This window comes from Neopelma chrysocephalum, unplaced genomic scaffold, assembly GCF_003984885.1.
Source record: "Neopelma chrysocephalum unplaced genomic scaffold, ASM398488v2 Primary Assembly neopelma1_25, whole genome shotgun sequence".
Taxonomy (NCBI): domain Eukaryota; kingdom Metazoa; phylum Chordata; class Aves; order Passeriformes; family Pipridae; genus Neopelma; species Neopelma chrysocephalum.
In genome coordinates this window covers 36181784-36207134 of record NW_020897694.1, presented here as the reverse complement: position 1 = coordinate 36207134, position 25351 = coordinate 36181784, and the positions used below count along the sequence as shown (strand labels likewise).

The 25351-nt window shown below is 39.7% G+C and overlaps 1 protein-coding gene and 1 non-coding gene across 3 annotated transcripts; both read left to right on the top strand.

The window, feature by feature from the left end:
- The first annotated feature begins 1394 nt into the window (after positions 1-1394).
- Positions 1395-25242, top strand: RNF149 (ring finger protein 149). Of its 2 annotated transcripts, XM_027674928.1 has the most exons (9): positions 1395-1981; positions 9432-9682; positions 12576-12644; positions 15467-15549; positions 16013-16109; positions 16616-16645; positions 18783-18978; positions 19336-21417; positions 24634-25242. In XM_027674928.1, the coding sequence occupies exons 1-8, from the start codon at positions 1516-1518 to the stop codon at positions 19392-19394; spliced, it is 1251 nt and encodes a 416-aa protein (XP_027530729.1). In that variant the 5' UTR covers positions 1395-1515; the 3' UTR covers positions 19395-21417; positions 24634-25242. The 2 variants fall into 2 exon arrangements, with proteins under 2 accessions (XP_027530729.1, XP_027530730.1); XM_027674929.1 differs by lacking the exon at positions 16616-16645 and having other exon boundaries at positions 1501-1981.
- LOC113963809 lies at positions 21728-21843 on the top strand. The gene has a single exon (XR_003532967.1). It is a non-coding gene; the product is annotated as a small nucleolar RNA SNORD89 (small nucleolar RNA).
- Positions 25243-25351: the final 109 nt, after the last annotated feature.

The window sequence follows — 25351 nt, the reverse complement described above, 5'->3', positions numbered from 1 at the left end:
TTCTGAAGGAAAACGGGTATATGAGACTATTAAAAAAAGGCTCATGAAAACAAGCAATTTATTTCAGAAGTTGGAAAAAGGTACAGATGTCTTCTGTGAAAGAACAGGTAAGACTTTAAATGTGTTTTCTTAAGAAGAGATATATGTTGAATACTTCTAATGGAAAATGAATCCATAGAATGATCATGTTTTTTCAATACCTTCATTTCTTATTTAAATACATGGTACTGACCCTTTCACCATTTTCATCCTTCTGGAGTGAGCTCCCCTAAGCACAACAGCACAGGTACCGTTTATATCTGGATGTGCATAGCTCCGACCCTTTTCCCCTGCATGGCTGTGCACCGCTCTGTTCCTGGCTTCTGACCACTCCTTCTTCCTATCTGTCCTTGCTTCTGGCGTTTCAGCCTCCTTCCACTCCTTAGGAGGTCATACTTCACCCTCGAATGAGGGCGAGGTGTGCCCTGGAGTGTTCGGTAGTGACTCATGTAACTTCACACATATGTCACTTCTCAGGCTGATAGACAGGACTGAGGACTGACACCCATCCCAGGGTCCAAGGCCAAGCAGCCCCAAGCTGGCTGCAGCGGACACTCTCTGTGCAGGAGGCGCTTCAGGCACCAGTTTCGCGCAGGGGGCTGAGCTGCGCCCCCAAACCAGTCCTCTCTGACCAGGAGCAATGGCATCTTCTTGTATCAGGACCAGTGTGGCCAGCAGGATCAGGAAAGTGATTCTCCCTCTGTACTCGGCACTGATGAGACTGCGTCTCAAGTACTGTGTCCAGTTCTGGGCTCCTCGATTCAGAAGGGACATTGAGGTGGCTGGAGAGTGTCCAAAGAAGGGCAACGGAGCTGGTGAAGGGTTTGGAACACAGGTCTTATGAGGAGTGGCTGAGGGAGCTGGGGTTGTTTAGCCTGGAGAAAAGGAGGCTCGGGGTGACCTTATCACTTATCTCTACAGCCAGGTGGGGGTCAGCCTCTTCTACGAGGCAACCAGTGACAGGACAAGAGGAAAATGGCCTCAAGCTGTGCCAGGGGAGGTCTAGGTTGGACAACAGGAAGATAGGAGTAATTGCTTCACAGAAAGCGTGATTAGACATTGGAATGGGCTACCCAGGGAAGCGGTGGAGTCACCGTCCCTGGAGTTGTTTAGGGAAAGAATGGACGTGGCACTTAGTGCCATAGTCTGGTTGGCAGGGTGGTTCGGTCATAGATTGGAGTCGATGATCTCGGAGGTCTTTTCCAAGCTAATCGACTCTGGATGCCGCAACGCCTCGGTCGCCTCAATCCCCACGCCACGCTCGCCCGTCCGGCCCGAACCCCCCCCGCTCTCCCGTCATGCCGCGGGGCGGGGCGGCCCGGCCCCCTGCTCGCCATCAGCCGCGGTGGCGGGCGGGCTCCGCCTGGGGCGGCACTGCCAGTACCTGCGCGGCGCGGGGCGGCCGCGGGGCAGAGCGCGGCGGCGGCGGAGCGACCTCCTCACGCTCCTCGTGTCCGTGGCGAGGGCGGCCGGGCCATGGTGCGGCGCGCCCGGCTGGCGCTGGTGGCGGCGGCGCTGGTGGCGCTGGGGGCGCCGCCGCCGCCGTGCGCGGGCGCCCGGGCGCTGGAGTGGTACACGGCGTGGGTGAGCACGGCCTACGTGGAGCCGCTCAGCAACCGCACCGTGCGCGGCAACACGGAGAGCGGCCGCTACGGGGACAGCTCGCCCAAGGAGAGCGCCCAGGGCCTGGTGGGCATCCCCCGCGGCGCCTCGCCCCGTCACATGGAGGGCTGCGCCGCCGACACCGACTACGACGTACCGCTGCCGCCCGGCGGCCGCGGGCCCCCCGAGGGCGACCCACAGCCCTGGATCGCCCTGGTGGCCCGCGGCGGCTGCACCTTCAAGGACAAGGTCACCAACGCGGCGCGGAAGCGGGCGGCCGCCGTGGTCATCTACAACGAGGCCCGTTTCGGCAACAGCACCGTGTCCATGTCCCACCTGGGTGAGCGGGGTCGGCGCCGGGCGCTCGCCGAGGGTTCGGGGGGGATGTTTCTGGGAGGATGGCTTTGTCTAACGCCGGCCCGCATCGGTGTTGTGGCTCTGCGAGGTGAGGGATGGGGATGCGGAGAGGCAGAAGTCCCTGTAAAAATGGTACAGAGAGCAGGCGTTTTGTTTTATCTTTCTGTAAGCCACGCTAGGGAAAATGCCGGGACCGTGTTCTGTGTCCCAAGTTACGGCCCAGGTGTCGAGGGGGAGATGCGGTGGAGCCTTCGGGATGGGCAGCGTGTGACAGACTGCGGTGGGAGCCTTGGGTTTCCTTTAGGAATACCTTTTTGCCTGGCGACCTCTGGCAGAGTGGCTGCAGCGGTCGCAGGTAGGCCGCTTTCTGCAGACCGTGTGGAAACACACCAGGTATCCCGAAGATGCCTTCAGGTGTCTTTGAAGGCATAGCTGTAGCTATTTAGAGATAGCTTTTGATACAGGCTTTGTTGTAATAGCTTCATCGTCCTTCCTGCGCAGGTCTGTGAAGGGTGGGAGAGGGGTGTAAGCATCAGGTAATCCTTAAACGCTTGCGAATGGAGTAGGAAAACTGAATCCTGAAGAAGGATGTTGACTTGGCTTGTTTGAGCGTGCTGCTACTGCTGCTATGTAGCCTGGGTTCTGTGAAGGGTTCTGTGATTTTTGCCGAGATAGGAATCCGCGTGTTCTGTCGCCGCAGTCCTGGCTTGGGCTATGACACTAAAGCCTTGCTGGATTTTTATGGTCATGACGACATGAAATGCTTAAATTAAAGGGGGAAAAGAGCCTCGAAATTCTGTAATAAAATCCGTGTTTGCTTTTGTAGATTTTTGAGAAACTGGGAGGTCTTCAAAGGAGGATGCAAAGACAAAGCAAACTAAGTAAAAAATTCTGCAGATGTGTGCTTCACACGGCTTTTTGGTACAATGAGTTTGTTAATGCACACGGTCTCATCCTCATCCTCCGTCATGAGGAAGGGAAAGACCAGGGACCTAGTTGAAATAGAACCATAATGCCTTTCTAAAGGAAACGTATTTTCCTAGTGTAGTGAGCTGAAAAACTAAGTTTAGGGAGCTGTTGCTCTATCACACATGTCATTTATCATTTGGAAAACAACTCCCTCCTTGGAATACCAAGGGGCACCAATTTGGGGATTGGAAGCATGATTACTGTTACTCTTAGCCTGCTGGTTGCTTGGAATCAGCCTGGCCCATCTCATGTTCTTAATCTACTGTGAAAGTGGAGATGAGATGCAGGTACAATAGACCTATGATTTTGATCCCATGTGGCAATTAAGATATGTTGTTGTGTAATAATTCTTTCCTCTTTACCAGCTTCTTTTTCTTCCTGTCGCTCTGTATTGGCCAATCAGTACAATTTTTTTTCCGCATTCTTCTCCGTTGCCCATTGTAGCATGGAATTCTCTCATAAATACTGTTTGCTCTTTTGTTGAATCTTTTCCTCCTTTTCTCATCTTGCTTATTTTATAATTTTTTTTTAAAATTTTCTCTTTTCTGCTGTTGTCTCTGGCTACAGAAGACCTTCTTGAGCTTACTGCTCAGGTTTGGACTTGCTATCTGTCCGTAGCATAAAGAGAAGTGCTCTCTGACTGCTGTTTGGGGTTTTTTGTCTTAAGCTGGCAGAATGTTGCTGATAAAAGTTCTGCCTATATAAAGAGTATGATTTAGTATAGCGCATATATACAATAATGTATTTGTACTTATACTGATTTCACAAGTGCAGGTTGGACTTCGGAATGGTTTGCATGGGAATGTAATAATATATCCCAATATATACAAGCTCTGATGCAGTCATAGATGTTTGTTTCATGGTTGAAACTTTCAGACGTGTAAATGTTCAAATATTTTTAGTGTACTTTGGGAATATATGGAAGAACTACTGCTAGTATTTTAAGTATTAGGCTTTTTGAAGGGAGAAAAAAGAGTCTGTGGAAGACTGGCAAGGAAGAATGTGGAAGGTAAAGCTGTATTTTACACGATTTAAGTTTTCCATTCCTGTGAAGGGATTTGTGAATTGACATATGAGGAAGCAAACTTTGCTTCTGGGAGAGTGCTGAGGATATATACTCTGGGAAATCTACAGTGCAGTAACTAAGGAGTGGAGTTATATGCATGAGTAAAATCCACTTAATGGGTTTGCAATTAGTGGCACTGAAAATGGTGTGAGATGGAACAGTGCTTATGGCTGGTAGAGGTGCAGCCTAAATTATGTGAAGGTGATAAACAGGTGGCTTTTCTGATTCCAGTGTCATCTTTTCATTCTCCTTCTGAAAAGCCTGGCCTTTGAATTTTCTGGGATGTGTGTGATGCACATGTGCTATTGTTGTTGTAGGATTTTTGGTGGTTTGTGACACCTTTCAGCTTGAGTAGAAAGAGAAGTTCTTGAGTAGGTGTAGAAATGATTTGTTGTAGCTGATGTCAAAGCATTTGATAAAGGGCGAATATTCTAAATAGTCTGTATTTTTCTTGGATACCTTGTAAGCTTCATGAGTGCAGTGAGTAGGGCTCTTAATTACAGTTTTGAAACAAGAGAGTCGAGAATTTAAATATGTAGCCTTGCAATCCTGTCTCTCCTTCTAAAAGAAGATTCTTCAATTGTGACTTTACTGGTGTGTCTCATGTGGTTCAGGCCTTTGCTCTCTGTCCGAATTACATTGTTCAAAATGCTGGATGACTTCCCTCCTCTGGCAAAGTAATAGTGACACAACTTCATGTGTGGCTGAGGACATTTTTTCCAATGGAAAACACTCATTTTACCCAAATGACTCAAGATGTTTTTCACTTATTGTATCTCAATAACATAAACTCAAACTTCAGTTTTACAGACTTTGCAGGCAATTTTAAATCTGTTCATTTTTGTGATGTGGCAAACTTTAAACAGAAGCTTCAAAATAATTTCCAAAACCAAAACAAGTATTGCATGTAAATATTAGCTGGGAGCAGGCTGGAGAAGAGTCTGGAGAGGCAAGGTGTGAGGTATTGTGGAGACCAGACTAAGCAGAGTCAGAGGCTCAGTTCTGGTTGAGAAATTAGGAGGAGGCAGAGGTGTATTGCAGTGGAAAGAAAACAGGGTCTTCTGGTTCTGTATTTTTTTCTGTTGTAGTTCATGCATCCAGCCATCTCTGAATCCCCCCTCAAACTAGGATTTGGTGATTCTGATTAGAACATAAGTTACCTTGAAGACTAGTGGAATTAAAATATGATTGTGCTTGACACACAGGGGTGGGAGGGACTGGCTTTCATAGTTTGAGGTAGGCCTTTCATAGTCTGAGGGAGGGCTTTGGTTCATGGCCTGTGGATTTAAGGGAAGCTTGAGACTTAATTTGAGATTATGGCTTTAGCTACATAAAGAAAAGGGTCTTTGATTTGCCAAAATACATCCAACTAGTTCTTTCCTTCATTGTCATGTTTTTTTATGGATGTATATTGAACAAAACAGATGCAAATTACTTTGTACTCATGATTCTATAAGCTCTTGCCATCTCCAAAGCAGCAGTTAGGGTTATTTTGGCATGTAGTTCAACACTTTGCTACATTGCTTGCAGCACCACTCAGGATTCTCAAGTGGTGCATAATTTCTGTATTACTGCTGTTTTCTACTGAAAGCTTCTGGTACTGTAAATACTGAAAGGACAGAACTGAAATTAGTGGCTTGCTTAACTTGGTGACTGTATGATGTTGAGCTGCTGATGTTGTTCTGAAGAAGCAGGAGTAACTTCAAAATGTTGTGTATAATCTGTGTTATACATAAAAGTGCATATGTGTTGGAAACTCATGTGGAAAGAAGTATGTGTATCAGTGGTTATGCATCCTGCTTCTTGCATCAGGTGAAAACACAATATGCACCAGGGATTTGATGAGATGAGGTTGGGGTAGATGGTTGTCATTGGATTGTTAGTGTGCTGGTAACAGCCATTTGTTTGGACCAGGAGCTAAAGAGAACATTTGGTGTTAATTGTGGCAGTAGCAGTAGGATGCTTATGCTTAAATAAATCAATGGACTGACCTTAAACATTTTTACTAACATGGTCAAACTTTGGGAGCTTTCTGATGTTTCTCAGGAGGACAAAAACTAGAGTGTGTCTGCCATCAGTTTCCAGATGACAGAAGATTATCTTTTTGTCTCTAAGCGAGTGAATGGGAATAAATGTTGTAATTTGGGATGCCTGGAATCTGTATCTGTCCTACTTTTTCCTCATCAGGAGAGTTTCCTCTTCCAAGAAAAGACTAGCAATGCTAGCAGTAAAACTGACCTTTTGTGCACTGGCAGGAAACATGTCTTCATCTTCAAAGTTCCAGATTTGCCCTTTTTTGCAAGTATCCTAAGGATCTGTCAACCATCATAATGTTAAAAAGCACAGACCAAATTTTAAATCTACCCAGTTTCACTGAAGCATCAATCAAACCTAGACGAGAAAACGAGTTTACTCTAGCAGAGTAAAAACGTAGATTATTTATTGTAAAATTAGAAAGTTGTAGAAAGGCAAATCCAACTAAACTTGCTTTCAGTAGATACATATATGTGATACTTGGAGTTTTCTTAATAAATGTGATTTGAGATCTCTGAGTTGTGTTGCAGTTGAAGAAGCTGATGGAATGATTCAACATCATTTCAGTCTTTGAATAACGTGTTTCAGAACAGAAGGCTAAAATTAGTAAGGAATGAGTTAAAGCCCTTAGTCTTACACGCTGCTCAGGGCAACTGCTTCTCTGAGACTGCTCTTGCTCCTTTTGTAATCTTTGATTGCAATTATTTTTTTCTTCCCCCCCTTCTGTCTCATGACCTTCAAGGCCGCTGTGTTCAGTTGCATGTGTTTTTAATGGCAGGTTCATCACCAAGTCTTTAAATCTGTTAAAATGCTTTAAATGGACATTTATTTAAAAATCTATGGCACGCTTGTGTTAATTCTAAAAGTGGAAGGTGCCACAGTATCTAGGAACCATTATGTAAAAGTATCCTGACTTTCATTTCAAGGAAAAAAGTGCCTGATAGTTGGGCATGCTAGTGGCAAAACAGAGAAAGGCATTACTTATTGTTGTGGGGGTTTAGAATACTTCTTTGTTAGAAATCGCACGGAGGATTAGATTAAACTGACTCGAGATTTCAGGACTGAGGTGGAAATGTTTATTGATTGAAAAATCCAGGCTGTCTCTAGTCTTGAAACTTCCTTTTCTTCCCCAAGCTTGAATGAAACAACATAAATCTTTCCAAGACATCTGTATCCTTCCCTGGCCATCCTTAGGCAGCCCTGCTATTACTTGTAACTCTTACAGTTGAGTAAGGACATTGGACCTAATCTCTTGATTTAGGTATGGGGATAGCAGTTCTCAGCAATGTGAGATAAATTCTTACTTTTATGTGTTCTTTTCTTGTTAACTCCCTGTGTAGGGTCAGAGAGCAAAGAGTGCTTCACACAGTCTTCTCTGAGATTCATGATTGTCTCTGGTAATGCTTTCATGCTGGTTCAGAGATGAGAACAATATTGATTAACCAATTAGTATGCTTGGACTTGTGATAACAGGTGATAAGCTGGATTGGCATGTTGTTGGTGAGCAGAACTCATTAGTGGAGCCTGTCCTGTTTGTCTTCGGCTTCGCTGCTTTGTGTCTCCAAACATACCCACCAGGCAAGGCAGCAGGAGCTCTGGTGAGCAGAGTGGAGTGCCTGAGGGGAGGCACAAGTTGGGCCTTTCTCCATTAGCATATTTTCTTTTTTTGTGTGTATCTCTGCACCATCCTCAAAACTTCCAGAAACATAACTCTCTTCAGAAAATCTGCTCTTTTGCTGGGTCTGGATCTGGCAGACAGGGGTATAACAATTCTTACAGTACGTGATCAGAGGTTGAATCAGAGGTGCACAAAGTGAAGCTGAGAAGGGGTAACTGGCATTGAGATAGGAGGGTTACTCATCTTTAGTGTTTCATCCAAAGCAAGCCATCTGCACCTTATGGAGGGAGGAATTGCTACATACAGAAGTGAAACTTCTGCAAATTCCCCTTGACTTGTTAGCAGAGTGGCCAGGTTGACAAGGTGTCACAGCCACAACTATCTCAAATAAAGGGATTTGGGGTAAATAGTTTAGGCAAATAACTCTTTCTCTTAGTAGGCAGAGAGGTGGGTGAGTCCAGAATGCAGCTTTGGATTTTGAAAGTCCCCATTTGATGTAATGTTATAAATTAGGAAACAATTTCTTTTGACATAGCTTCTCAGTACGGAATCTTACACAGCTGGGAAGGAAAAAGGCTTTAAGCCTTCAGTGGGAGGTCTTGTTGCAGGTAGGTAATCTTGTGAATCTAAAAACGTAACTGTGACATTACAGCTGTAGTTTTTCAGCTAGGAAAACTCCTCTCTTTTTCTGCCTTTCTCTCTGAACTAAGATTAGTTTCACTTTTTCTCAGAGGTAGGAGAGCAAAGTAAACTATAAAGCCATGGCTTACCAAGGGTTGTAGCAGTGTTGGTACATACAAAGTAAGAGCTATTCAAATAAAAATAGCATAGACCAGTGAAAATGTGACATTTTTAACAGGTACATTTGTTTGTAATTTTTTTTAATGCTTAGGTTAGATGTTTCTGAGACAATACTGGAGATGCTTCCAGAAAAAACAGAGTAAAACTCTAGTCACAGAAGGTCTTTAGTTTTGGCTAGTTGGTCTTGACAGTATCCTTACTGGTTTTGGTGGCAACATGATGCCTAAAGGTTTTGGGGTTTTTTGAAATTAGGTGTTTTTTTCATATGGATTGAGTGCTTTAGAGTTCTAATGTATAAGAAAAATCCTTTGGTCCAATGCTCCCAAAAGAGTCCTAGAGTATTTCTTGACAAGTCCTTGTTGTGAAGTCTCATTACATTTTGAATATTTAGTATTAAAGAATTCTTAAGTATTTCAATGTTTAATGTAATTTATTATTAAATATCTGAATCCTCTTTTCTTTTTGTTTACATATCCAGTGTCATTGTGCTATGGATTCAGATTCAAACTAAATTGAATGTGTCTCTCTTTGTGATATTCACATACTGTCTCCATGTGGAGCTAAAATTCCCATGCTGACAAATAAAAAACCAGCTGTTCCTGAGTTGCAAGTTAGAACTTAAGCAGCTTCAAGATGAGATGTGTATAACTTGTCTAGCTTTTTTGCATGGCATCCACATCTCACCTCAGTGTGTGGAATGATGACTATATAGGGCCTTGAACAGTAGAGATGCATCTGTTGGAGTTTATGTCGTGTTTGAGAGTTTCTGAAAGTAAATAAGGGATTCTTTACTAGTAAACTTTCTATCGAATCTGCTATGCCTGAAAAAAAAGCATTGGAGGTTTTCCTGTAACTTTGTTTCCTGATCTTAAACTGAAGAGGCAAGAATGCCTACATTTTTACTGTGATGACTGACTTTTTTTCTTTCTTTTCCCCCTCCAACAGGAACAGGAAATACAGTGGTGATAATGGTTGGCTATCCAAAAGGCATAGAGATATTGGAGCCAGTACGAAGAGGGATTCCAGTAAAAATGACTATTGTTGTTGGCACACGACATGTGCAGGAATATATTAGTGGTCAATCAGTTGTGTTTGTAGCCATCGCCTTCATCACCATGATGATTATATCGCTTGCTTGGCTCATATTTTACTATATACAACGTTTCCTGTATACAGGATCACAGTTTGGAAACCAGGTAAATGGATCTGATGATGCATAAGAGTATTTACCTCCTCCTTTTGTCAAATCAGTTGCCTAACTTTGATTGTTTATTGATGCATTCTTGAAGATCTGTGCCTTCCTATTTTGCTAACTGTGAAAGCTGCTCAGTAGTAGTTAGTGAGGCTAATAAGCAGTATGCTAATTGGCATCGCAAGTTTGACTAGTTATAATTATTAGATGCTCGTATGAAGTAGTGAGAAATACATTTAGCCACTTGTCAACAACAGAGTAAGGGCAGCTTCTTGTGTGATTTGTCACCTAACTGAACTTCCTTCCTTTTGGCATTAAAAGTTATTTTCATTCTTCAGTAATTTTCATTCTGAAAGTATTAACTTCCCATACCAGACTTTTTTTAACAGAAAGACACCACAGTAAGCTTTTTTTCTTTCCTTAATAAAACCCACAAGTTGTTCAGGGTAGAATTTTTGGTTCTAAAGCTTTATGAAAACTGCTTTTAAAACTTGTAATTCCACCACTTCACTGTAGAGTTACTGAACTGCAGCAGACTAGAAGGTGCATGTGAGATTCACCTCTCTTGGGCTGCCTGAAATGCTGAGAGCACCGAGACTTCTGGGAAGGTTAAGAAAGAATAACTTTGATCCACATGTGCTCTTTTCATATTCCTGTACTTTGATAGAACAAAAAAAAGTCAGCTTTACTTTTTTTCCCTGAAGGAAGTGCTACATCACAGAACAATTTAGGTTGGAAGGGACCTCTGGACTCCTGTGACCAAGAGAGCAACTTCCGTGGAATTATTGAGGACCTAAGTCCTACTGAGTTTTGAAAATACCTTAGAATGGCACTTCCCTCTGCTTTTCAACTCCTGTAAATAGGTTAGGTTCTTACTGTGGTCATCAGTAGCTCTACCACAGTTTTCTAATAGTGAAAAAGAAAGTTGAATTTATTTATATTTGTAAATGGTTCTTGTTTTATCCTCAGTCCAGGAAAGAATATCGTTTCAGTCACTGCTTTATATGTGGACTTCCCCTTCCTTCTGTTTGAAGATGTAGACTTTGGGGGAGGAGGGAATGGATTTTTGTTTGCCTTTAGGAATCTGAGCTCTGTATAGGACTTATAGGACTCTTCTAATAAGATATTTAATTTCTCTTTTTAATAACTGAGGATAACACACGGGATTTCTGTATTGGTTGAACTTGTGGTCTCCCTGAAATGTTGGTTCCATAGAGTCTTTTTTGCTAAGCTTTAAGTCTTAGAACTTATATTATGAGAATACTTTCAAGAAAACAAAACGTTTAAGAAGTATTTGTAGAAAAAGGGATGTATTTCTGTGTTGCAACAGTTCTTTGGTGAAGAAAGTTGCTTCTTTCTGTTGCCTCTTGGGTAGTTCACCCTAAGGAAAGTTCACATGCTTTATTAAGCATCATATCATATAACGTGCTTTAGTTTTAAGGTGTTTTGGGTTTCTTTAGTGTGAATGTGATGTTTCTCAGAAATATGTACTACAGTCTCAATAGATTATGTCATTGGGCTTGTCATCCAAATACTTCTTAATTAAATGAAACTGTCTAGCATTAAAAGGTTATACCATTTTCTCAATTCTCTCTCTTCTAAATGGCCACTGAAAACAAAGGTCGGAAAATGTTGTGAAGACATTAGTCAAGATATATGGTTAGGAGTCTTAAAAGAATTTTGGAGACAAAAAGCCACTTTGCTAACCCAAATCTTATTTTTCTTGGCTTATGGACTCAAATACAATTAAAATTCAGGAGTTAAATATGTTATGCTTTAAAGCAAGGTGCTGTGTAGCTGCTAAGTGAAGGTGAAGATGGTTATCTTCAGGTTTATTCTAACACCAGTTTAGCAGTAAAACTTTGGAAGACCTCCTTGCTACTGAATATGAAACAGGACTGTGCAGAAAACCCTGCGGTGCTACAGAAGGTGGAATAGGCTTCTGCTGCTAGTTGTCTGTCCGTTTCTGGGAGAACTTTCAGACTAATTATTTTTGACACCATAAAAATTTAAAAATCACAATTTTCAACACTATGCATTTGTAAAATTATATACATCATTGTAATTATTACAGAGAAAAGCTACCATTATGGTTTTGTTTTTTTTTATTCCTTTATGGTATTTCTTTAGTGAGTGTTGCTGCTAGACAAGTCAGCATCTGTTAATTGGGAGTGTTGAGTTTCTCAGTTTCTTGCAGTAGTTGGCACTTTGTCTTGGAATACAGTACTGCTTTCTTTTCTTGCTTCCCCTCTAAGCATAATTAGGAGTTATTGTACAGAAGTCCAGTATGGTGCATGATGTCTGTAAAGCCTTTCTTGTCATCTCCTTCGCATAATGTGTCCTTTCAGTGCAAAGCTTTGTCTAACGTAGGAGACAGTGTTTAACTGAGGGGAAGTATTAATAGCTACAAGCAGCCTTTTGACCTGGTGGCCAGCTGTAGGCTGCCTGGCAGGATTCCACCTGCTCTCAGGCTGGTGCAAAACGTACGGTCTGCTTGCTCATGGGCTTGACTAACTGGAAGGTCTGGTTATACGGGTGCTGTTTCAGCTCTGATTGCGTCTAAAGCCTACACAGGTTTCAGTTTTCCTGTGCGGAAAGACCCTTAATGCCAGTAGTGAGGATGCAAGGCTGGATGTGTCGGTGTGGTCTGCTCACTTCGGTACTGCTTGGGGACATTGTACAGATAAAATGTGCTGCTGGGCCCCAGGAGTGCAAAACCTGCAGTTCTTGAACATCTGCTGGCTGGAAATAATTTGTAAACAAATTAATTAGCCAGAGATTATTTTTTTTAGATGCGTTCAGAAGACTTAGTAATCTCCATGAAAAGTATTTAAAAACTTTGAAATATAATGTCCTGAAACTAATGTCTGTACTAACACTTAAAATCTTCTTTCAAGGGACATAGGAAAGAAACCAAGAGAGCGATCAGCCAGCTTCAGCTGCATACTGTGAAACGTGGAGAAAAGGTAATTCAGTGTCTCTGGTTATTGCTATAAGTTTTAAAAATGGTTGTAAAGTCTTCATAGAATTTAAACTTAATCTCTCGCAACGTAATTGCAGTGTGACATACAATTTTAGGCTTATTTTAGGGCCTTTGTTTAAAAGACAGAATTTAAAATTGAAGAGTCAAATTTGAACTACTTATGAAATGTAAGGCTGTTTTGTTGCAAATAATATCTGATTATACAGAATGTATACAAGGCTGGTAGTGTAAAGATGGGAAAACCTCGTTATGTTTTCACACTTGAAAACATCAACAAGTGGATTGCAAAATACTTCCTGAGATCTACTGATTGCACAGTTCTTACAGTGATGTAATGTTCTGTTTTCTTAAAAGAATATTCATCTTCTTCTTGATCAGAAGGCCTTAAAAATATAAATATATTTGAAAAATAAAACACTTGTTTTATCTTTTGCAATACAATACATTAAGGAGCTGTGTAGACTTACGTTGAAGTGTAAATTTTTTAAAGTACCTTTCTTATGTTATGAAATCTGTTCTAAAAAGTAAAGCAGCTTTCAGAAAGTTGGCTTTGACAGCATACAGCCTAAACTGAGCTGTATTAGAATAAGCAATGTAGAAAAAGCCAAGGTTTGGAAAGAAAATTATTTTAGTTGGAGTTTCAGGCAGCACTGATGCTAGATGCAAAATTAGCTTCTGAATAGATTTTTGCTACTACATACACTTTTTCCCCCAACCCTTGTCTTATTTGATTACTTTTTACTTTTGCTCAGAGATGAAAAACAAGGATTAGGTTGTTTTTAAACCTGTAATAAAATTCAAGTGAGAAAGGACATTGATATGTAAAAACTTTAAAAGCTGTGGTTCAGCAGAAGCTATTCAGCTAAGATCTTGTGCTACACAGAATATCCTTCATTTAGTAAATCGGTTTTGAAACTTAAACCCAAAGCTGTCTTTGAACTTCCTTGCCTTTTCCCTTTTATGCATTCAGCATGTTTAAGTAGTGTTTTACGAGTGTTTCTTACTTTTATTTAGATTCCTTTTTGATGGAATTTAACATATATTTCAAGCTGTGAACAGAGAGATATTCATGCTTCTGTTCATGCAAGATCAAGAAAGAAGGAATTGAACCAAAACATGTGTAAAGCAGTATCAAAGCATAACATCAGCATAGGAAAAAAGGGATGTAAAAGGGTCAGGATGAAACCCATGGTGAAAATCACATGCAACATGTTAACGGCTTTTAAATATTTTCAGTAAACCTCTAAAAATAATTTGTATCATGTGATTCTTGCAGTGTACCAGGGAGTTCCTTCCCATAGATAGACCCTTGACGAAATAAAATGGAGGAGTTTAAGTTGTTATACAGGATGCTGGTTGTACCTATGAATGCCATGTTAGATAAGCGCAGTAGTAGATGAGGTTAAAATCTCTCTATTAAAATAGTCTTTCTGCTTAGTAAATCACTTCTTCTAATTTGATTTGAATCAGCCTGCTATCACCAAATTTATTTAAATTACTGATGTAGAGGTATTTTCATGAACTAATGTAAATTTGTCTGGAAATACAGACCTGTCTACTCTGTAAATGTACATTTTTCTTTGTGTATTTTCAGCCATTTAGAAAGAGTCTGTTTCTTTTGTTGTGACACAGTACAGTCTTTCGTTATCCCTTCTTTTGAGGTATTTAACTAAAAATAGGTCAATATATTAAAAGTGGTTTTGCTATCATGTAGATTTTTCCTGAGAAGCTTATGGGATTATTGTAAAATGGACACTCATTTGAGTATATACTACATATGGTGTGCTTGGATTTTGCCTCTTGTACTGAATGAAAAATAACTTGTTACACAATAAGTACTTGTCTTAACTTTGCTTATGTAAAAAAAAAAACAGTCTTAATGTGATTTACTTAGGAATTTAAGGTATTAATTATGTAAATTGATAGCATGCAAAGGAAGGAAATAGTTGCCTTGAACTTGAAAGTTTGCTTGCAGAACTAATTCATTTGAGTGTCTGTGGTAATGAAATTGAAGTGCTTCAGTAAGTAGTACACCAAAAATACTTATTTTATGGGGATAAAAGTAAAGAAGTTTGTCCACTGTCTGTTATTCTAATACTTAGGTTTTTTGCAGCCCAATTAATGTTGGATTATTTCTCTTGCGTTTGGAGATACCCATCATATTTGCACTGCAACTATAAGCATGGCATCAAAAGGACAGTAAGACCTGTTAGGAAAGATGCTAACCTTTAGAAAGAAATAGAGGTGGGGAAACACTGCATTTGATGTTCTGCCTAGTGTGAGCTTGGAGAAAAGTTTTAAACCATCCCAAGTTGCATACTTTACTGTGAAGCTATGAAGGAATATCTGTTAGGATGTGGTAGAAAAAAGTGGAGAAGATGTTTGCAGTATTCTACCCTGAGAATCTCTTCCTGCTCAAGCACTTGGAAATCTTTGGGACCACTAGTTCAGAATTAGATTGTGCACTTTGATCTGTGCTGACCTCTTTTAAAATTATTTCATTGGATAGTTATTTTAAACTGAAATGTTCCTAAGCTCCCATGATCAAAACCAATGTTTGAGATGTAACATATTACCTAAGATACCGTGTATAGCTATTTAAAGTAGAAAATCCAGGTTTGGCTGCCTTTAGCATTTGGTAACACTTGATCAAATCACCTCTTGATAGTATCTTGAATTAAGTGAGGGAGATATTTTTATTTGCTATATCATTTAATACATTTCACACTCTGTGAAGCTATTACACAAAGCTTGTTCTGTAATGGAATGTAGACGTAATACACTTAAACATGTTATCACATCTAGGGTTTAGATGTTGATGTGGAAAACTGTGCTGTGTGCATTGAGAACTACAAACTGAAAGACACTGTCCGAATTCTGCCATGCAAGTAAGTTGCTGTAATTCTTCTTTACTCTTTAGCATGTTTTTCTGAAGAAATAGAATGAGTTTTCTGTAAACTCTTCTTAACCTCTGGGGCAGAGCTGAAGCTGCCATTTGTTGGCCTGTTTGATGTTGAAGGGCACTGCGAGACCACGTAGTGCTTCACACCTATGCAGGGGCAAGGGAGCAATTGGGAGGACTGCAGGAGTGAATAGAGCTTGCTTAAATTAGAATGGTACACTGTTGAACTGGTAACTCTGGGGTGTCTTTGTGGTTAGTGACATCTCTTACATCAGAAAACATGAAAGACAAGGCTTACAGAACTGTTTGTACTAGTAAATTGAGCAACATCTAATTGTCAGTGTTATCAAGGAAGAGTTTATGTCTAATGTGTTGTTAACTTGCACACTGTATGAAGGAGTGGTGTGTGGCTTTCATGATAAGTTCTAAAGGGCATTTCTTTTCTTCAGGCACATCTTCCATAGAACCTGCATTGATCCTTGGCTTTTGGACCACCGAACTTGTCCAATGTGTAAACTAGACGTTATCAAAGCTTTGGGATACTGGGTATGTTGCACACTTACTTTAATCTTCAAGGTAGAAGTACAGTGTAGGAGGCAAGACTTCATGTAACTGTTCAGAATGAGACCAGCTGTAACTTGACAAGACTCAAGAAACTAAGCAAAGATGCAAGAGTAATTGAGAACCAGAAAAATAAGGGAATTTTATGGGTAGGAGCTTAAATAGTGTATCAAGCATCTTATGAATCTGTGATAACCAGTTTTTTCTGTCTCCAGCTGGTGATAGTAAGGAAGTTGAATCAGAGGTGAGATAGTTTGTCCAAGCTACAAATATATAACTGAATTCAGTAAATCTAGAGCATATATTTGATGTTGTTGAGAACTGCGATTCAAAGGAAAAAGAACCAGTTTTTCTACATAGTATTTGTGTACTTTCACATATGCCCTGCGTTTCATCCCTGTAAATGAGCCGGTACTTAAAACCTTCCTAAAGTCATTCACTAGAAATTGGTTAAGTAGAGAAAATGATGTGCTCTCATTTCTTTCTGACAGCACCAGAAAAGAGAGATGAAGACACATGGGGTAGGTTACTTGGTCACTGTTGATAAATAGTCTTGAGTTCCACTAAAATGCCATAGACATGAATGTACCTCTCTCATCTCCTACTGATCTACAGAGATCTTTAAAAAATAGAGGTGTTCTTTGGTTTCAGGGACTTTCCTTTCATGGACTAGGTCTGCATTTTGACTACCTTTTCTCTTATTTCATTGCAGAGACTTAGCAGATCTGTGGAAGAGCTTTGTGAATAACTGTTTTGTTTTGTCAAAGGTGGCAACACTCTTGCTATGTAATATGTATATACCAGATTTTGGTGCTTCAGTGTATTAAGTCAGGCTTTACCCAAGAATTGCAATATGTTTGTCATGTGAAAGAGGTATTGTTACTTTAACATTGTTACGTTAGCAGCTTGTTTTTTGCTCACTTTCAATTCTTGGAGTTGATGTATCTTGTGTTATATGCTGAAGGACTTACCCTTTTGAATACAGGCCGAAAACCAAAATACTTAAACCTTCAGAATAGTTATATTTGCTGAATTCATGCTGTTGCAGTGGATACTGATACCAAGCCCAACCGGGAGGAGTAATACCTCCTCTGCTTGTTGGCCAAAATGACTTTTGGAAAGCAGGTGGAATGGGATTGTATTAAATAGAGAAGCCCAGTTCATTTTTCTACTGAAACAGAGAAAATATATCCTGCTTAGTCATCAATCATTCAAGTCTTACTGACACTAATAATGTGGGAAACCATTCAGGATTTTTTTTCTATCTTAGTTTTCAGCCTGATCCAGGTTGCCCAATCTAGTCTGTAGAGTGATTACTTGTATTTTTTTACTGATGTGAAGAAAAAAAGTGCAAAAAGCAAAGCAGCTTCTCTCAGCAGTGCACTCGCTGAGTGACATACCTGCAGAGAAGAATGTGCAGCCTTATTATAGAAATTATATATATTTAATATATTATAGAAATATATTAAACCTTCTGCAAAGAGGTTCAAGGATGAGTTCAGTTTTATAGACAAGTACTTGAGATGCTTCAAAAATTTTAAAGGCTCAAAGTAGAAAGAAGGTAGAAAGTCCTATTACATGGCTTTTGTAAAGGACAGACTTAAGTGGTCTAATTCTTCATTATACTATTTCTTAAGAGAGAAAGAACTGCAGTTCAGCATGTCTGACTGATTTGGTAGAACATTGCTGAATTTTGTAGTTTCAGCTTATTTAACTGTCTAAATTTTGGAAAATCATTAATGTCCCCCACCCACATATGTAAAGATTAGCATCATATGTGTCTTGTGTTCAATTGTAGGAGTTCTGTAGCTTATTAAAATTCAGTACATTTTAAAATGTGATGATTTGATGATAAAGAATCAGACTAGAATTTCTTAAATCTTAAGATGGGCCCTTGATAGTTATTTGAGGAAGGGAAAAATACTTGTTAGGAGACTCACAGAATAGCTACTTATATTGCAATATACTTGCTTATGTATAAATAATATCAGTATAGCTATGGCAATGAAGGTAGTCTGCTTAATTTTAGGAACATGTACATGTAGGACTTTGAGTTAAGTTTCAGAATGGATCAGAAATAGCCATGCTATACAGTAGGCGAAATAAATCCCTTTGCATGTGCTGTAGATGTTTTCTTCCTGCAAAGTGACAAGCCAGCATATTTGCATTTTTGGAATGGACTTAAAGTTAGGCTGGAGGTAGACGAGAAGTTTGTTCTGATGTCAAATGTTTGCTCACCCCAGTAAAAAAAAAGTCTTAGCTTGCCCAACTACTGTCATGAAAAAGAGAGATTTCTGCAAACTCAAAGGATCAATAGGTTTCCTCAGTGGAGCCTGCTCTTAACTAGACTGCAGCAATACTGTTGCTACAGTGTTGAAATATTCCATCCAAAAGGCTGACTGAGTGGACTCCTGTTGCTGCTCTTGGCTTTGAGGTGGCTTTGAAAAATGGCTTTTCTTTTGGTTGGCTTTGTTTCTTTACGTTCAGGCAATAACATTGCGAGTGGACAATGTTCAACACTGTTTCCAGGAGTGCACAGATAATAGCTAAAAAAATGGTCTTTTTTCCAATAATGTGAGGTTACAAAGTGGTAACATGGAGGAATGTTGATGCCTGATAGGAGACTAAAGTGTCAGTTAAATATGTTTAATTTTGAAGGGGGACCCTGAAGATGTACTTGAAGTTCCAATACCTGAATCCATAAGTGGCAGTGTTTCAGTTGGAAGTCTGAGTATTGCTTTGCAAGATGATGACAGAAATGAGGTCAGCGAATTGTCAGCTTCCTCCACAAATGAATCTGTATTGCAGTGTACCAGTTTAAAAGAGGATGCGGGTGAAACCACAGCATTGCTTGGTAAGTCACTTAGTTTATTGTTGGACAATCCTTAACACCATACATTGCATTAGAAGAAGCTCTTCTCTAACTGGTATTAGTATTATGGTGCATACCAGACTGAGTGGTGTCAGTTACTACTGGTGTTGAAAAAATACAAGCAGGTAGATTTGCATGAAAAATGGGTAGAGCCCTTCCCAAATCTTCGTTCGCGAAGCCTAGCCATGATGAGGAGGATTACTTACCCAGAGGATGTTGAGAACTTTAGGTTTATATAAATATGAAATTTGTTGCCAGCGTCTGCATTAAGGTAACAAGATAAAGCATATTAAAATGGTAAATCAACAAACAATTTTCCTTTTAATTCCTAATTTTTAGATGTGGATGTCAGTAATAACCGGCATGGAGAACATCTATCTAATGGAAATTCCCACTGAACTGCTTCATGGAAGATATCTTGAATAGACTGTTGAAGAACTATTATTTTTTATTTAATTAGTATGGACTCTTGTCTAGTGAACAGAAAAAATAACAATGTAAATTATTTTACCTTTCAAACTTTTCTAGCTGGTGTTCCAAAAGGGCTAATAACTAAGAATTTTGTACACAGGAGGATTTTATAAAATCTCCTCTGGATGTCTCATCCTAAAAAAAAGATGCAATAACCCTTTTTCTGTAAGCATTGTTGCAATGTCATTGTGTTCCAGAGGGCTGTAACAAAGATGAAGACTAGGCAGTGAAAACAATGTACAATGTGTAACAGTGAAATATATTGGATGCACTATTTACATTCAGTATGTACACATGGAGAACACTTGCAAGACTACAACTGTTAAAATGTTCTGAAAGTTCTGATCTGTTGTAATTGGAGATGGATATTCTTAGAAAAAAACACGATCTAACCTTGAAGGAATCAAATAACTTCATGGATATGTTGTGTATTCTTTTTTTTTGTGATGGAAAAATTGCTAGTTGCAACTTTCGTTACATGTAACAAATACTAATTTGATCTTGTAATGTGTTCTACTCGGACTGGATGCTAAGAAAAGGAGACTTTCTCCATCTTGCAAGGTTTTTATACTGAATTTGGCAGTAATAAGTTGTGCTAGGTGGTCTTCACGTGCTGAGCATGTAGACTTATTTAGGTATATGCACATTGGTTACCTCTTTCAGTCTTAAACTCAGTAGAACAGAGGTAAAGGGCTAATTATGGCTAAGATATATTTATTAGTCTATTTATAAGAATTTACTTAATTCCTTCTTGCTCCTGTTCCCATCCTGATCCACTTTATGTACAAATTGAAAGTGTTTCTTAAGAAATACAAAGTTTTGTTTTGTTTTGTTTTGCTTTTTCTTTTCCTTTGCATAGAGATCCTGGAATTCTTCTCTTGGATATTCCACATTAAGAGTTTTGACTGGGTTTGCCATTAGCTTTTATTCCTTTCTGTTAGATTAGCAGTATTGTGCCTTATAGTAAAACACTTAAGAAATCTGAAGCATCTGAGAGTAAATATAAACCCTGGCATCTCCCATTATGACCTCTTATCCAAATATTTATATATTGTAAGTGGTATAAGGAATTGCTAAACTGTTTTGTAAAGAAATATGTATATTTAAAACACTACTTAAGAGTGTTAAGTGAGTTGTTTAGGATTTTAGCATTGTCATGTTATAATATGCTACATTCCTCGACTTTCTTTTGTAAAGCTCTTGCTACAGGTTGCTTAAAACAGTGTCTTTCACCAGACATTTGTTTTAGAGTGCATTTTGTTTTTAAAATGTATATTTGGAATGTTTTTAAGAAAATATGCAATTCTTTTTCTAACTTATATTGAGCTTCAGTAGAAGCAATAACTTTTTTTAATTTTAGAGTGAATGTTCCAGAAATGACAGAGGCTTCAGATGGGGAAATATAACCTGAACTTCTACGTTGCAGAGCAGATATTTCACCCTAAATTTCCTTCAAAAAATTCCTCTTAATGCCTACTTAAAAAAAATTTGCCTCTTCCTTGTAGGAGTGTAACTTTTAGGTTTACTGGAAAACTGTCAGGTTGTAGTTCTGATGTCACCAGCAGGTGCAAGTTTTTGTGATGCCTTCATCTTACGAGAAGCACATGAGAATGGAATATGACTTACCCACCATCTCCTCCAAAACTGAACAAATAAAAAACCAGCCCGTAACTAAACCAAGCAATGTATAAGGACGTTTATGTCTCCAAAAGAATTTTATCAACATTTCCAGAACTGCCTTTTTAACTATCTCTTCACTTTTAAAAACTTAAGTCTTCTCCCTCTTCTTTAACACAAAACTGAACATTGATGTAGTGTATGTTGAGAGGGTTTAAACTCTAGCTCAAGGAGGAACCAAAAGAGAAGTTATCAAGAGAAGTGTTGTCAGTCTGTGGATTGTGTCTTGCTGATAACTACTGCACAGTATTCATTCTTGAGAGAAGAAATGTGGTAAGTACTTGAGCCTTTATGTAATACCTATAAAACCAAAAGCTTTTCTTAAGAATCAAATCTGAGATCTGATAGAAAGCTGGGAGAAAAGCTAAAGGACCTTCAAACTGAAAAGAGCGCTTATAAAATCTGAAGTGTGCTGATTTAGAAAAATACCCAAGTACGAAGAGTCCTGGGGTCTGTTTCTGATGCCGGAACTGCTCCTGTTTCACTTCAGCCTTTCAGGAGAGTAGTTACAGTTGTTTCTATCAAATTGGTTTGCGCATAGTTGATCTTTGATACAGTTAGGTCTTGTAAGGCCAGCTGTGCTGCTGAGGAATGATGACAATAAAAGGCCGAATTGCAGTGCCTCCAGCAAGCAGTTTGCTCTCCTTGGAAGCACGATGACAAAAATCACCTGAAGCGAATCATTAGTCTGACCTCAGTCAAAAAGCTGACATCCATTAGCAAAAAGAGAGGTAGGATAAAAAGTACAGGGCAGGAAAGAGACAATCTAGGGAGTTTAAAACAGTAGCAAGATAGGATTAGAAGCATGAACCATGTGAGCTGCTGTTACTGCTCATTCGAAACATTTAAAGTAAACAGGTGTAGGCAGCTGTAGTAAAGTAGAGGTTCACAGACTTTGTTGATCTGGACCTCCACTGTGTTGGATCAAATTGGTGTTTCTAGTTTCTAGCACTTTACCTACCAAAAGCTTATATGCAGGTCAGAACTAGAGTCTTTTTTTCATTCCCCCATGAATGCTTTTTGTAGGCCAGGTGCTTTCTGACTCCCTTCCCTAACATTTGGGGAATCTATATTCTGCCTCTTTGGCTTAGGCTGTGTCCTGCCTAGTGTGGGAGCTGATGCTGTGTGTGTTGTGGGTTCCTCCTGCCTCCCCGTGCCTTGATCTTTCTCTTCCTAGCTGCACATTTTCATAAAACATGCAGGAACTTGTCTTGGAGACATCTGTCCCTTTGTCAGACTTTGCTGTAATCAGGCAGAGGATTTCTTACTAGAGGTATTCATGTGGTATGATTATACAAAAAGCTAAAGCCCAGTACCCACATGAGGTCCGAAGCCCCTCAATGGCGATGCTGAATAAATCACTTGGGAAAAACCCCTAGCAGGACTAGGTGATGCTGTTTGTTGTGGGATAAGTTTTATTAGTGTTGTGTTAATTGATATGGCTTTGTTAGTTCTAGTGTCTCTGTTAGGGAGAAAATTTGTGAAGTGATTGGTTTTGTTGTTTTTTTTTTTAAAGGAGCTATGAACGTGTCAAAATAAGATGGTGTCTTAAAGCAAAACTAGAGGCCCCTCTTTGTTCAGAAATTTTAGTTTATTAATTATAGCCTACAAATGACAAATTGTAAAAAAAAATATAGTAAACAACCATTTAAACTGGCTTTCAGCAAGCAAAATGAACCATAGACATTTCAGATCTAAAAGTGCGTTAATAGTGATTTTTATTGCTTACAGTATCAATTTAACTAGAAAATTTGGATTTTGTTTCACTAATGACCCCTTGAGTGGATTCTTCTTAGGCTCTAAGCAATGCTTAGAGGAGATGCTTTGCAGGTACTGGAGAAGTTTGATAGGATATCAGTAACTCCTTTCCTCTGCCCCTCACCCCCACCTCAGATCTTAATGTAGTCCAGTAACCTGTTGCCAGTAATTAGGGCTAGATTCTGGAGGTATGCCAGAGAAGTTGTAGGATAATTTAACTACAGTGAGAATGCTTTTAATCCATACTGATTTAATAAATTGGGCACCAGTCTATTCCTGCCAAAGCTGGGCTGTTACACTTCGGGAATTCCAGTCCTGTGTAGGGTGTAACTGGCACAGAGAAATGCCATTGCAACAACTTTGTCAAAGGTGCAAGCTGGTTTTTTAATTACTTACTGGTTTGGGAATGGTCATTCAGGTTTTCTGCCTATCCTCTAAGCTTTCTCTAAGACCAGCCAGTTGTAATTGTGCAGAGAGGAGTCCAGCAAGTGTGCAGTGCTGGTTCCCCACATCCTAAGCCCTGTGGATGAGACAGAGGCAGTGGCACTTGCAGGTTTTCATGAGGTCAATGAGAAGTGAAAGGTGTTGGTTTCACATTCCAGTGACAACAGATAGAACACAGTAGGTTGGACTGATAATTTAGCTGTCTCATAAAAGCAGACTTCTGTCTAGACAAGTGTAGACATTCAAGTACTCTTAGCAACACCAGCTGTACTTTGAAGTACACACCAGTAGGTTAAGGACTGCATTCTGAATTTGTGGAACATTTTTTAGTTGTTGCCACAACATGTAATAAAACCATGTCTTTTGTTACACATCAGCATCACACATGTTGAACCGGGAACTGTTGCTCAGCAGAGCCTTTAGCACCATGACCCAGTAATATTGATAATGTGATAGGTTGGGTTTGGGGAGGGAGGGGGGGATTAGCTCTTTAAAGTTTGTTTTGTTTGGGGTTTTTGCGAGCGTAAGGCCTGGGGGTTTTTGTTTGTTTGGGGTTTTTTGAGTGGAGAGGTTTCATATACAGTTTTCATTGGTTTGGTTTACAGCACTTGGCACTGAATGTAGTGTTTCTGTGCTGGATGAGGATACTGAGATCAGTAAGAACGTACTGACTCTGCAGCTCTACAAAGAGGGCTAGAACTGAAATCTAGTAGAGGAGTCAGCTGGAAGTATCTCCTGAGGTTAACCTGGAGGGAATGGAGTTGGTGTTGACTGCTGGGTGCCAGATTCTGCTGGCATCTTGACTGTTCTGTTGTGTGTGTCTCCCTTCAGTCACCAGGCTGGGTGAGACTTCACACAAAGGCTTGGACTGATTTAATAGCTTGCTATTGCAAGAAGAGATAAGAGTGGTCCTTTCTGGTTTTCCTTTTCTGCTTTTAACTTTGCTGTGTCTCACATTTAGATTAAGCTGAATTACTTTATCACATACTCTTTAACTGGCAGAAAATTAAATCTGTCAAGGCTGTATTTCGACAAGCTAAAAAAACTGAATATCCTTACTGTGCACTTAACTGAGTTTTAGAGCAGGGCTAAAGGGAGGAGGAGTTGGGGTGGAAGAGGGGAGAGAAGGGCTCCCCTTGGTTAAGTTGAAGAGATGCAATTTTGTAATAGGGCCGTAGTAAATTAGTCGAATATGGCAACTCCAATTTTTTAAATGGGAATGCCTGTAAAAAATTGTAACATGTATATGAGACTGGTCTTTACTGGGTGTATTCTTTTCTCTCACAGGTGATATGTGAAGATTTGGGAATTGGAATTGTAGATTAAACATGCACAAATCAAGCTGAAGGCTTTTGGGTTTTTTCAGTATGGGTCCTGATCTCTCTCTTCAGCTATCCTGCTGTATTGCAAAACTTGATTTGAGAAAGTTTTAAAAGTAGAATGTCTCTATAATTGCATGTGTTTGTGTGAAGAGTGCATTGCCTGGGACTGTCCATTATACTTCCACTGGACCTGAAGCTACTTTTCACTGTCTCAAACATGGTAATGATACTGCATTTTAAAATGAGCATATCCTTAATTCAGAAGAGGAAAATAATTTGAATTTTCATAATTTTGTTAGTCAGAAGCTTAGGTCCAAAACTTTGAAGTCACTTATATTATAAACATACCTGCAGAGAACCATTTGAATTTGCTAGTCTGTCAACAACTATTCACAACCGACTGTCTTTTATTGTAACCTTGTACTGACTTGGTTGCATTGTTTGGATTAAGCACTTGTGTCTTTTCCATTGTGTATGTACAATTGTAAGAATGTCAAGTTATGCATTGTTGTTGTAACTTAATGGCTAAAAGCTCAAATTCCTTAATAAATTATACAGACCTTTTAAAAAGCAATGTCTGAGAAGCTTGAGAGGTTTTTCTTTGATACACTGAGAGATTCAGCACTAGCACAGCACAAAACAAGCTTAACTTCATGGTAGGTATCTAAGGGGGACATCCCTTC

What these genes read in the sequence shown, in the direction of transcription:
- RNF149 (XM_027674928.1), top strand. Translation starts at nt 1,516, where the DNA reads ATGGTGCGGCGCGCCCGGCTGGCGCTGGTGGCGGCGGCGCTGGTGGCG. An exon ending in GTCCGAATTCTGCCATGCAA is followed by an intron (nt 15,550 to 16,012) that starts GTAAGTTGCTGT and finishes TCTTTTCTTCAG; the next exon opens with GCACATCTTCCATAGAACCT. An exon ending in GAGAGATGAAGACACATGGG is followed by an intron (nt 16,646 to 18,782) that starts GTAGGTTACTTG and finishes TTAATTTTGAAG; the next exon opens with GGGGACCCTGAAGATGTACT.